Below are 14,769 nucleotides of genomic sequence, written 5' to 3'. Positions count from 1 at the left end.
CCAAATGTAAGCAAACAAAGTTTGCGCCTGAAGTATCTTTCAGGACTGGGGCAACTCGTGGTAAAGGTAATATAACTTCTCATCACTTGCCTCAGTATTACATAATGAAAAGAACATCCCCTTGCGGACCTGTATAATGTTGTGCATTAAGGGAAGGGTCACTACCCAGACCCGTTTCGACCTTTATTGAGGTCTCTTCAGTGGGAGCCAAACCCATACGTGGTGATACTAAGGTGAAAGTAATAGAGAAGTCATATTTCCATATACCAGTTGCCAAAAAGCACACCTTATTATTAAAAATACTCTAGATTAGAGGTAGATAGTTGTTGAAAGTTTTCACTTGGTTATATTATAAATTAAAGATATCAATAAATTCTTTGGTGGAAAACCCAATTAGAAATCCTGAGAACTGTTACTTCTAATGTACATGTTAATCCTGTTTTCTTTGTTGTTAAGTTTGTGGGCCTTTTTCTCTTTAGGAGATTATTTTATTTATAATAGTTTATAAAATTTATAATCTTATTTATAATATTTATAGCCGGCTTAGCTGGCCGAGTGGTTAGCGTATTCGCTCTCCAGCCAAAAGGCTACCGATTCGAATCCCGCAGTGAGCAATAATCATGTTTGTGATTGTCTGTGCAAAAACTAGTGGTGGTGGTGGCCGGAGGTAGATGGCGTTGGTACAGTTGCGGTCAGTTGGTGGATTGAGTGGTGGAGATAGAGCTGTAGAGCAGGTGCCCTCCCTCGATTGAGTCTTTGGACTCCTTGGAGGTGTCAAATAATAATAATAATAATAATAATAATAATGCAAATTTGTATATAGCGATTGCGAAACATAAACGTATGCAAAATTCCTTGTTTTCTCTTCAAGATAGAGGGATTTGATGAAAATATACAAACTAAAACAGTTCTTCAAATTTGTAAAGTACAGTTTCTTCTGCTCTCAATAATACTAATTTTAAAATATAATTACTTAGCTAATACCCGTTTTTCTTCTAAAACTAGAAAATAATTGTGCACAACTTTTCTGAAGAGAGAACATATTCCTTCTTTCATATATTCTGCACAATATCATTTCCTTGAAATATGAAGATAATTTTAAAGTTTTCCTTTCCTTGTGGAAATTTCTTCCTTATCTTTAAACACTTCTGGGATCATTTGTGTGATCTGTCGTGTCCTTGATTGTTATTATATACCAGATTTGACCCGTCTGAGTGGCTAATATCACATATTCGGATCTGAGATATTATTATAAATTAAGAGATTGAGTTAGAGACAAAGAAAATTCAAAACAAAAAAAATATCTTTATTTACAAGTAATTAATATTAGTATAGATTTATGGTATTGCCTTAGCAATATGTGAAAATGTTTATGTTTCTCAATCACTATATACAAATTTGCATAATAAATAAACTTATTTCCTAAAGAGAAAAGGTCCCACAAACTTGACATCAGAGTTAAAGAACATAAACACCACACAAAATTCTTTGTCTTCTCTTCAAGATCACAGGATATGATCAGAACACACAAACTAAAGCAGTTAACTTCAAACTTATAGGGTACAGTTTCTTCTGCTCTCAATAATGGCCATTAAACTATAATTACTTAGCTCATACCTATATTTCTTCTGAAACAAGAAAATAATTTGTGCACAACTTTTCTTAAGAGAGAGAGAACGTATTCCTTCTTTCATATATTCTGCACAATATCAGTTCCTTTCCCATTTCCTTGAAATATGAAGGTAATTTTAAAATTCCATTTTTTCTTTGTGGAAACTTTTTCCTTATCCTTAAACTCAATAAGAATTCATCTGATTTGTATTTGCAGCATTTACAATTTGCAGCATTTACAGTATGCAGCTTTTGCTGCATACTGTATCAAAAGGAACTGTCCATTGCTTCGGGAGAAACTGTATATCTCTTTTATTTGTGCCGCAATAATAGCCTCATATAAAAGAAATGCATCCGCTAGTTTTGGGGATAACAGTTTGTTTCCCTCAAAAACGCTCTTTTCACTTTTTTTGGCTTAAGAATTTCTTAGCAAAGGTTGGTCAATTGGTAGAGCCTCTGTTACTGATGGCTCACGCAAAACGTTAAGTAAGTTTGAGCGCGGTTAGTAGTTGGAAGGATCAATCCTTCGATGTTGTTGGTACACTCTCCCTCGATGAGTCTTTGGACTCCCTGGAGGTGTCAAATAATAATAATAATAATAATAATCTCTATTTCTCCCCTAAACTTCCAACCTTTTTAGAACGTCGTCCCTGTTCTAATCAACGCCACAGCTGTTCTATTATTCTCTCTCATTCGCTAATTCAACTTCCTTTTCGGAAGTGTAATCTTCCCGCACGCGCACTACTGCCTACCGTCGTAAGCAACATGGCGGTGAGATGAAAGTCTCTTGTAAACAAGACTGCAGTACAATGGTGTGTAAGTTCAATATTTTCTTCTCTCAAGTTTATATTACAGAAATAAAAATAAATAAATAAATAAATTAGAGGTCAGTTTTTTTTGCAAATAAATATCGCAATCAAACAGTTTTCGATAAGCAGTAAGTGTACAAAGATTTCTTATATAAACATTTCTGATTAGAAGAAATAATGCACTTTTTTTTCTATACAACCTTACTTCTGCTTCATATTTTATTTGATATTTTCGCTAAAATTGTACATGAATTGCTAAAAACCAATGTACAGGGTGTGCATAATTAAAAAGAAGGTGTTCAGAGTCCTGTAGCCAAAAATGTATTGGACGAAATTGAACAAAACTTGGTCTAAGTACACTCTTGAACATGGGGTTTTTATTTACAGAAGATAAAAAATAGCGGACATTTGGCGCTATATGCGCGTGGTTTGGGATTAATTAAACATTAATGGCTAGAAGAGACACAACAAGTCGATTTTCGTGTTCGTATAACTTACTAATTCGGTTCAGCATATTCCCTTCAGATGTTCTAAGAACTGCATTTTGCAGTTCTTAGAACATATGAGATTATCTACATTTTCTACAGCGGAACGTAATAGATCTGCATTGATTTGCCTCAGATGCTGCGTTATTCTGTCTTTCAAGGTTGCTAAATCAGGAAACGTGTCCTTCATACATCACGCGTTTCAGAAGGCCCTCACAGCCAAAAGCCACAGGGGATCAGATGATCGAGGTGACCATTCTGTGGCAAATGCATGCCTGATCATTCTGTGTCATGTGAAGTTTTTGTAACATTCGAATCCAATGTGAGGTGGTACGCCATCCTGCATAAGTATGGTAGAGTCAAGGCATTTTTGCTTCTGCAGTTGCAGAACAACAAAGTTGCGCAGCATCACTCGATACCTAACAGCAGAGACGATACAAGTCACTGGTCATGTTGGGCGAAGCTCTTCGAAAAGTACAGACCGATAATAAACGATGCAGTGAAACCACGCCACATCACACTGACTTTCGTGAGTGTAAACGGGTCTGATGGAACGCATGAGGGTTATTCGCAACCCAAATGCGGCAAATATGTGAGTTAACACTACCGTACAAACTGCAGCGGAGTTTCCGCATCACCATTCAGCAAAGCTTGAGTATAGGAGATCTTATAGGGAAAAAAAACTTCAGCATCTCATGCAGGATTTTCAACACAGTTGAGTATGGCATGGAGAGTTGCCTTGATATTGCCCGAGCATTGCAGGACCTTGTACGACGTACAAGGTCCAGCAATGAATAACGTACAATGTGCGTTATTCATTCCGTGTTCCAGGACGACAGTTACAACTTCGTCAACTTGTTGAGGAATAAATCGTTTGCGCCCTCTTCTGGCCTCACTGCTAAAGATCCGCTATTTTCAAATCGTAAAATCATTTTTCTAAGATTTGTTATTGTCATTAGAGAGCTTCTCCTTTCCTTCAAACGCCGGAATACCCGAAGCGTGGCATTAATGTTACCGCGTTGTTGATAGTAAAGCTTGACTAGCAACACACGTTCCGATAAAGTGAGATCCATAGCACTTCAGTCTAATCAGAATGATGCAAATCCTTTTCGGTCTTCCTTATATCCACCAACTCGTCAGTAGAAACACTGAGATTATGCAAATATCATACGATTATAGCGCAAAATGTCTGCTGGAAGAATTTTGTACAATACAATTTTTTTTGTCTTCTGTAAATAAAAATCCCATGTTCCAGAGTGCACTTACACCAAGTTGGGTTAAATTTCGTCCAATACATTTTTTTGCTACAGGGCTCTGAACACCTCCTCTTTAATTATGGCCACCCTGTATATAATCTATTATACAGATTTTTAATTCGAAATGTATTTCTATTCTCCAGCCTATTCTGATAGTTCTTTTTTCTTTATTGTTGATTTTAGTATCAGATTTGTCATGAAAAATGACTTATTTATATGAACACTCTTGAAACTTGTAAAAAAAAATTATTTCGGAAGATAATATTATCTGCATAATAATTACACGAAAATTAATGTATTCTATTTTGAAAATCATGTTTAATATTACTTTCTTTAATAATGTGATCCTAAAGATTATAAAGAAAAGCAGAGATATTGTACCATTCTGTCTGACACCTGATCCACACTACCGGCCAAGACGTCTATAGACGTCAAAATTATCATGGATGCGAAGTGCATATTAAATTTATAATACCATTGATATTACATTGAAATATATGATGGATACGAAGCATATTAGGATGCGTATTTGATCCATAACGGCCGGTGAGGTGGTTAACATTAAACTAGCTATCTATTAATCTGAACATTCTAATTGCTAATTTGCTGTTGGTGATGGTGTTGTTGCTGTTGTTTGTAAATACGGACGAAGTCTATTAGGCCAGTATATTTATATCTATTAACTGTTTGTGTTCTTCTGATCGGTTTTCCAGTTCTGCAAGATGAAAAACCCGAGATTAGTTTCTTGGATGAAAAAATCCCACTATTTCGAACGTATGAGAACATCTAATTCACCTTCAACTGAAGAGCAGTTATCATTATTAGTAGTAGTAGTAGTAGTATCTGAGACTTCCAGAAGTAGAAGTAGTAGTAGTAGTAGTATCTGAGACCTCCAGGGAGTCAAAGACTCATCGAGGGAGGCTATACATCACCAAAACAAGATGCCATACCTTCCTTTAAACTCATTTAAACTAAATGCACTCATTACTTCAACAGGCAAACTATTTCCCTCACTCACTGTTCTGCGAGAGAAAAATCTAACTTTTACCCTTTTCTTAACAGCGCACAAACTCAACTTAATAATGTCCCATGTTCTCTTACCATGGGATATTATTAAGAAATTAAGAAATTCTGACGAAATATTTCATCAGACGAAATCCTATAATAATAATTCAAAAGTATATAGAGCTTTATCATATCACCCTCTCTTTCCCCTGTTAACCAGAGTCTGAAGTCAATATACTCGCAATCGGTCCTCAGAATCTAAACTCCATTATCCAGATATAATCTTTATAACTCTTCTTTGCACCCTTTCCCCAGCTTCCTTATCTCATTGGAATCCATGGAATCCAAATCTGCACAGTCCATATGACCTTTGAACTTTAAATTCCTATCCACCATTATGCAATTATGTTCTTGGTGTCCTAGATGGATTAGAATCCAGGTTTTCCAACATGGATTCTAATCTGTGTTTCAGTGTTTTATTCCTGGAAATTTATTGTATATGAATTTTCGAGATCAGAACTAAACAAAAATCTTTGTTGTTGTTTTTTTATTACTATTCACCTTAAATAAAATCTGGTCATTGCAATGACCAGATTCTTTATCCATTTTTTCTTTCTCAATTACGCTTTCATAAATCTCTGCTGAAATATTCATTACAGAAATTCCTCTATGACTGTCACTTTCATCTTTCTCTTTTTATAAACTACTGTCATGAGAGCTCTATTCTAATCATCTGGGATTTTGCAACTAAGTCTTCTGGATTATGCAGCGTAGATACTGCAAAATGTTTATACATCAATATTTAACATTTCAAGTTACATGTTATCTGCTTTAGATGCAGAGTTAAGATTTGTAATGACTTTTTCACTTCCAGTACTAAAATATATTCATGATTACATTCTCCAGAACATGCCTTATTCAAGGGCTTTTAAATCGACTACATATCGCTAAAATATGAAATGTCCATAATAGTTGCGCTTTTCTGGAGTTATATGATGTTATATCTGGAAGTTTCAGCTTTATGAGTCATTTCATAAACTGTCTTGATATTGCTCCTAGGGATCCTAGACGATTAAAACTGTTATTACTTTTTTGTTCAAAATTCACAAAATTTCAATCTCAATATCCCTGTGCATGGTCAATTTTTCGTGCATATTTTTCTTCAATAGGTAGGGCGATAGTGAATGCAGAAGATGTCAAAGTCTCTTGCAAGATGACTTAGATAGATTGGAGTTCTGGACTAAGGAGAATGGATGTCAATTTAATGTGACAAAATGTAAGGTTATGCATTTCGGAGTGAAAAGATTAGCAGCAGTATACCACATTGGTGGAACTGTACTCCAAGAGATTGATGAGGCCAGGGACTTGGGAGTGTTGGTGGATAGGGAGATGAAGTTTAGGGGGCACATTGCGAAAGTAGCTAAATCAGCTCATCAACTCACTTGGTTGTTGAAAAATACCTTGACGAGCAGAGAAAAACAAGTTATTGTACCTCTGTACCGAGCCCTGATAAGACCTCATCTCGACTACTGTGCCCAGATTTGGTCACCTCGGTTCCTTCTTGATGGGGAGGAGGTTGAGAGGATCCAGAGGCGAGTGACTAAGATAATAGCAGGTCTATGGAATGAACCATATGAGAACAGGTTGAAGATTTGTGGGTTGCAGAAAGTAGTTGATAGGAGGAAAAGGGGAGACATGATTGAGACATTCAAATTGCTAAAAGGATTCTATAGGATTAATTCAGATGATATTTTTGAGATCAGGACTGGTGGTGGGAGAACTAGGGGACACCCATGGAAGCTGGGCAAGAGCGTGGTTAGCAGGGGTGTTAGAGCTGGGTTCTTTACTTTTAGAGTGGTAAATGAGTGGAATAAGCTGCCAGAGTCTGTTGTGGGTGCTATGACAGTGAGCGAGTTCAAGGCAAGGTATGATAGATACTGTGAGAATGTTGAACAGCTGCGTGAGCATGATGTTTAGGGCCTCCCTCGATGAGTCTAAGGACTCCTGGAGTAGCCCGTGGTAATAATAATAATAATAATAATAATACTGTCCACTGGTATTGGGACACGTCACTAAGCCATACAATATAGTATTCAGATGTCTCTCTGTCTGAATTTTCAACTCCCATATCTTCACATTTTGATTTTCGATAGTTTTTCCAGCTGTATGTTTCCAACAGATTTTGCAAGTTCGGGAACCATGTTTCCTACACGAGTTCCAGCGTAACTCAATCATACTTTTTTTCATTATTATTATTATTATTATTATTAGCTAAAATCTCCGCAAGAGAAAACCTATCTCATATCCCAAAGACCAAAGATACAAATATCGTAGCGATTAATATACAATATTAATCGCTACGATAGTCCTTATCCTTATAAGGACTGGCTTAAAGGGCGAAGCAAGAATGCTTTTCATCTTCCCCGTTATCTGTGGAGGACAGTGTAGGAATAAGGTGTTATTGAGCTATTAAAGCTCTGATCATGGCAGGAAGGTAACAGCAATAGCCGAGCCTCATTTAGAACTTCATTTGCTACAGCATTGCCATCCATTACCCTCCAAGGGTATTAATCCTCTACGATATATAAACAATGAAAAAGATACATGGTTTAATCTTCTTTCCACAAATCCATGGTGTTAATTACTATAGGTTCAACAACGAAAACAAATTTTATTTTAAAAATTTCTTATATATATATATATATATATATATATATATATATATATATATATATATATATATATATATTATTAGGAAAGAACTTGACATTGTCAGCATCCAGGAATGCGTTTGTAGAGCTAATCTCAGGTGGTATGGTCACTTAAACAGAATGGGCGAGGAAAGATTAGCAAAACAAGTGTTCAAGTGTTCTCTGCCAGGTTGGCAGCAAAACGACCCAGAGGAAGATCAAGATATAGGTGGATTGATATGGTACAAAGTGCCTTAGTGCCTTATATATATATATTAATGCCAAAGTGCCTTATATATATATATTAATGCCAAAGTGCCTTATATATATATATTAATGCCAAAGTGCCTTATATATATATATATATATATATATATATATATATATATATATATATATATATATATATATATATAGAGAGAGAGAGAGAGAGAGAGAGAGAGAGAGAGAGAGAAAAGCATCCTATTTATTCGATTTTCATTATTCTTGGCAGATTATCATCAAGTGGTATCAATACCCATTGGAGCTACTCACGTGACTGTTCAAGATGCCAGTCAGCACTTTTTGGGTAAGTCTTCAACTTTCGTATATGTATGTTTACCTGGATATTTTATTTATGTTTATCATAAATAAAATATTTATTCAGTAATCTCTACCTTATTCAAAGTTGTTAAAATGAACAGTAAGAACTTCGTTTTCATTAGCCTCTTACAAAATGTGAAGGAAAAATGTTCAGTATTTTCTACCTTATTCATAGATGTGAAAATGTGATATATTGCTCTGTAACACCTGGCCTTTGTTGGTCACTTTCTTCCAAACACCGATGAAAAATCCTAAGGCTTTGAACAAAGAACTGTTTCAAAATTAGAGATGACCTCACTCGTTCATCATATCAAGGGTTTCATAATTCGAAAATTCTGAAATAAAACTGAACTGACATTGTAGTGAAATTGGTTTCAAAATATAGTTCAATGATATCTCAATAAGACACAGATTTGTGGATATACTATCGTTACATCCACTATCATTCTTTATATCAGGTATGCTATTTCAAAGCCCTCGACTCTTTCAGCATAATAACGTTTTTAGCATGGCTCCTCCACTACAAAAAAAAAAAATAATAAAAAATGATGATCTTTCGGTAAATTAGATAGGATGATAGGATTGGGATATAGGTTGATCAATTATGATTTTATTAGAATAATATGTAAGACTTGGAATAAAGGAAGACAGAGAAACAGCAAAAGAAGTCATCTCTAAAAGTTGTGTATGGAATCCAATACATAAGTTATCCATACTATGGACGAAACCACAGGAATAAGGAACACAGACTGGTGTCCAAAACTAAGTACGAGCATACCTGCATATTAAAAACTTTTCATGACTAAGATCTAGAAAGCATACTGGCCACTCGATTCGATTAATATCCTCTGTCTCCATAAGTATCTCCACTATTCGTGTACGATGCGGTGTGGCATTCTCAATCATAAAAATTAATTCTTCGCCTACAGCACCACGGAACAATCGAACATAACATTGAAGAACTCTGTTGCAATATCGTTCACCACTTAGAGTCCCTTTTTCCAGCACTCACAGTTCGGTGCGTCCATTAAGCTCCAGTATATTCTCCCAATGGTATGCAGTACCACTTTCAGGCCAGATCAAGTGTCGTCTAGAATCGGTGGAAAGACTAAAACGACTCTCATCTATAAAGAGTGCATTAGCCCACTGGTGTCTTGTCCAATTTTTATGGATACAACACCACTGAAAACGTGCTCTACGATCAACTGTGGATAAAGGGATTCAGACTACAGGCCTTCGGGCATAGGCCTACTTGTCGCAGACGTCTTACCACAGTTTGTCGGGATATCCGCATACCAGTGCTCGAATGGAGCCAACTGGCAAGCTGACCTGCCATGGTTCGTCGATTACGTTTTGCGGTTATAACCAAAAATCTGTCTTCGTATTCTGTTTTAGAGCGAAGGCGACCTCTTAGCGAACGTCTGGAACATATTCCATTGGTTTTTGAAACGTTTCCCAGATCCTGTTATGAGAGATTCCGAACTCTCTGCCAATATCGGTAATTCTTCGTCCTTCTTCAAGTTTTCTAATAATTCTTCCTCGTGTGAAATCATCGAGAATTCTAGATGATGTTTTTGAGAAATTACCGTGTTTACTGGAATGTAACTCGCACCTCTGATTTTACTTTACGAAAAAAGAAATTAAAAAGCTTCCCATATACCTCGCACAGAAAAAAAGTTTAAACACGTTCACGTCGGGACGATAGTAACTCGCTCCCCACAGTAAACAATATGCCCTCACCAACGGCCACTATACTGCAAACGCAAGAAAAACAAGTAGTTTTATTATATCACTGAATACGGTACATAGATAATTGTAGTCTGTGTAATATATTTCTCAACAAATAGTGCAATTAGAAACAACTGGGATAAAAACGGCACTAAGTAATAACATTTGGAGGCTTGACTTTGTTGTTGGGTCGTGCGATATTTTCTTAATACCACACCAATCATATGCACGTCTTAATAGCTGCTCTATCTCCACTGGTACCATTGCTGTCTGTTTCATGCTCTGCTTTCACTTCTCATTAGTCATTCGTGAAGGATTGTTGATTACGTATCTCAAGCAGTGGCTTGTAGTGGTGGAGCTGCAATGCTACCAGCCCAAACTGTACGTAAATCACGTGTTACCCCCACTGCATTATCCCCACTAGGTAGCGGTTTGGTGCGGTCTGCATTGAATGCAGCTCCAGCGTTGAGTATACTTGCCAGTACTGATATTAGCCCTAGCCCGTACAGCACACTGACAATTGCAAAATACAACTACTGCTACAAGAATTATACGAAATACTATCGAGCGGTATTACAAACAACGAAATAACGGCTTTTAGATAAATATATAAAAATTTAAGAACGGCGATAATAAAACAGGAACTATCTCAAGTCTTGTAAATTACTGGTAATTTTTACTTGAAATAATAGGAAAGAAGATGACGCTGTTTGGGTAGATGACTTTGACGCTGCACACAAGGAAACCGTTCTCGAGGCCGGAAGTGGCGATAGCGAATAGCAGATTCATGGTAAGTCATTCCCATTTTTAGTTTTTTCCTGAAAACTAAAACTTTTGAAAATCCCCATACATCTCGCACCACGATTTTTTAGCTTTAATTTGGGGGGGGGGGGAGTGCGAGTTATATTCGAGGAAATACGGTAAACGACATCCAAGTTTGCAACTTTATTCGTTCTCAAAAAGAACTTCTTTCAAACACAATTGGCTTAGCGCAGCCTTTTGTCTTTTATCCTGTTGAGTGTTACCACGTGACCCAGTTGCGCACGATTCAAAAATGCGAATCTGTACCTGTTTTCTACTCGAAATCACCACAAGTTGATTCGTCTGAATTTGCGGTTGTAATCTTCAGAAATAGTGGTCGTCCATAGGTTTTTATTATTATTATTATTACATGACACCTCCAGGGAGTCCAAAGACTCACCGAGGGAGGGCACCTACTCTAAAACTCTCTATCTCCACCACTAAGTCCACTAACTACAACAAACCACGACTGCTGTCGTCATAAACACTAATGCCATCTACCACCCACTACCACCACTAGTATTTTGACAGACAATCACAAACATCCATGCCCACGGCGGGATTCGGAACCACAGTCTTTTGGCTAGAGAGCAGATATGCTAACCATTCGGCCAACCAGGCTATTTTGACATCAGTGTATTATTAGCATGGAGAATAGTAGGTGAAAATGTATTGCAATTTAAACTTTTTTTTTTTGCAAGAAATATCATAAAAATATGCCCATTCTATTTTGGCTAATATCATTCGCTAATAGGGATTTTATCAGCTGATGTGCTCAACTTGTAAAAACAAATTTTTAAGCATATCCTTGATGTGTTTTAAAATTTTGTAATCTAAAGTATTTCAAGCATGCTCAAACTTCAAATGAAATATAATCCATGCTCTCTATACATATATATGCGAACTCTTGCGTACAATGTGTGTGCGTTCTCGCGTGTGCGCACGCACGCACACACACACACACACACACACACACACACACAGCAAATTAATAAACTGTAGTAATTTTGATCATTTATATGAAATTAATGAACTGTAATAATTTTGATCATTTATATGAAATTTTCCTTATCAAAAACGAATGAACTTAAGAATATCCCCTCGATATAGATAGAAGCCAGATATTTGTGGAATGCTCATATTAGTGAAGTCTTGTAATTATAACCCTTCCTCTAACTTATATTTAAAATTTAGTGAAAGAGTTATAGAAGATTGTACTCTATTAGGATCCACCTGGAGGTGCATTCCGCGGAAGCTTTTAGTGAGTAGTTTTGAATCTCATGGTTGAACAAGGAGATCGTTAAAGTATGAAAAGAAGAGGGTATGGAAGTGAGAGAAATGAAGGAAAAAAACACACAAAGGGATGAGGGGGATGTACGGGGAATAGTAAGGATATTTTTATAAACACGGATGCTACCTGCAATGATATGCAGAAAATTCACCAAAAACAATTAAAACAAAAAATAAATTAATCGAACAAGAATTAATCAAAAACGCAATTCACTGAATAACAAATAATCGATAACAGCAATTAATCGAACAGCAATTTACTAAAAAAGCAATTAACTGAACCATAAATAATCAACAACGCAACCGATCAAAATTCAATTCGCCTAAAAAACACAATTCATTCAACAAGATAGATAATTGAATTGCATTTCAATCAAAAGCAACTGATTGAAATGAAATTCGCCAAAAATGCACAATTCATCTAAAAATTACAATCATGGTTGAGAAGTCCAAAATCGACAAAGGTTTTACCAACTGCTGCAACTCGTATTCTTTAATTAATTGTGAATCACTGTCTATAGAAACGTTTTTTGTTATATTCCTTGCTTTTCGAGATGCGCAGGGGTGCTCAGTTGTCATAATTAACAAATCACTGTCAATGTTCACTCATGAGCCAAAACACTATGACCACCTACCCAGTAGTTTGCTGAGCCTTCTTTGGAGATAACTGCTTGCACCTCACCTGGCATTGACTATTGGGATCAAATAGACAAAACAACGTAACGAGGTCAGCTACCAAGCCAAGCATTAGCGTTGACAGGCGGATGCCGCGTTCCACACGATCCCACAAATGTTCGATGGGATTCAAATCAGAAGAATTAGATCGCCAGGGGAGTACACGAATAACTTGGACGCATTCTTCGAACAACGCTTGCAATGCAAGCCAGATCCATCGGGCCACATCATGATCACCATATAGAGCAATACCTGGTACATAACAATCCTTGGTAAGGATTAGCGGTCAAACTGTGTTCGGTGGGGATGAGAGAACCTAATGATGTCCATGAGAACAATCCCTCATACCAGGATATAGTGCCCACTGGCCTATTTCCGGACAACTGTGCAGTCTGGTTGGCCAGAAATAAGCTGGGTAGTAATGTCTTGTTCATGAATGAGTGCATCTGTTTTGAGCTCATCCAATTACAATCACTTTAGTTTCTTATTCACTTCATACTTTAGTCACGTGCTGTAAGGATGTAGTAAAGATGTGTGATTATTATATATTATATAACACCCAGAGAACTTAATATGGGTGACATATTTCATGTCTAAGGCCAAAACGTTAATGCGGGTGGTATTTATTTCGTGGCCTAAGAGCAAAAGAATCCTTAATTCGTTCCTAGTGATAAGAATAATGTATAAGTGGTTCAGAATAAGGGGGGACGCAATTTTCTGAAGAAATAAAATAACAAAGGAATCCTGTTCCTATCCAGTTACTCTACTAAGAGAAATATATATGTGACTTCAAAAAAATAAAAAATAAAAATTATAAACTTCATCTGCTTTATTTTTAAACTAATTCTGAAGTAACTAAATAGATATCTGTCAGTTTTTTTCTATAGCAAGTTTTTAAAATGACTGACCCACAACTTTATCCTTTTGTACAAAAGGATGAACAATAGACAGTCTACACACACACACACACACACACACACACACACACACACACACACACACACACACACACACACACACACACACACACACACACACACACACACACACACACACAAAGGATTGAATGGCCATATATATATATACAAACTATGAATCTTTTGGGGAGCAAACACAAAATTTTATAGTCGCTCATTGTTCAGAAGACCTTGGTTTAACCGGAGTTTCTTCTTTAAAATATATTTTTTTAATTATTTAAAATTATCTGAATCACTAGTTATTATCTATTGGAGATTCCCCATAAACGCGCACATTCCTAAATCTGCTCTCAATTGTAAGCTATTCAAACGCCATGAAACACATGATAAAGTTCTTACTCATGAGCAGATAGTCTGATTACTATACTTGATTCGCTTTTATCTGATTACTTTTATTTGATGTGCTCTGTAGAGAGAAAAGCAGAGTTTTTCAAAGAAAAACTCTGCACAGACAGAGTTTTTCTTTGAAAAGTCTCATGAAAAGTATAGCATTAAGGGAGAATATTTTAAGGAGGTTCCTCCTCCCTTTCAAGTGAGGGTACAATCTCAGGTTTCAACGGGATGGATCTCTTCCAACAAAATAGACCGATAAACCTCACAACACAAGCAAAACGTAGACCATACCGATATCTGAGTCTGTATATTAGATAACATCTAATATCTCAGATGGGCACTGATCCTAAATTAAAATTAAGTCATTTATGAGGAGGGTACATATGCTCTCCAGTAAACATAAAACAAATCCACTTTAAGTGTCACAAATTTATAACATGCTCTCGTTATTACAGGTCGGTTTTTTCTGCGGAGTTAAAAAATGTAGGCTTTTACTCTTGCACAATATATGTATTAAAAACATTCAA

At 36.3% G+C, this 14,769-nt stretch overlaps 1 protein-coding gene across 2 annotated transcripts in view; it reads left to right on the top strand.

Annotated features, from left to right (window-relative positions):
• LOC150099803 (uncharacterized) overlaps positions 1-14,769 on the top strand; it is a 159,779-nt gene that overhangs the window by 91,836 nt on the left and 53,174 nt on the right. For both annotated transcript variants that reach the window (XM_090403391.1, XM_090403390.1), the window contains exon 10: positions 8,350-8,424. In XM_090403391.1, the coding sequence (XP_090259517.1) occupies positions 8,350-8,424 (75 nt within the window). The remainder of the gene's footprint in view (positions 1-8,349; positions 8,425-14,769) is intronic.

The sequence above is a fragment of the Typopeltis vanoorti genome, chromosome 14 (assembly GCF_054136105.1).
Source record: "Typopeltis vanoorti isolate ZY-2024b chromosome 14, IOZ_Tvanoo_1.0, whole genome shotgun sequence".
In the NCBI taxonomy this organism is placed as follows: Eukaryota; Metazoa; Arthropoda; class Arachnida; order Uropygi; family Thelyphonidae; genus Typopeltis; species Typopeltis vanoorti.
Note: the sequence above shows the minus strand (reverse complement) of the source record. Positions and strands in the feature narration are given on the sequence as shown.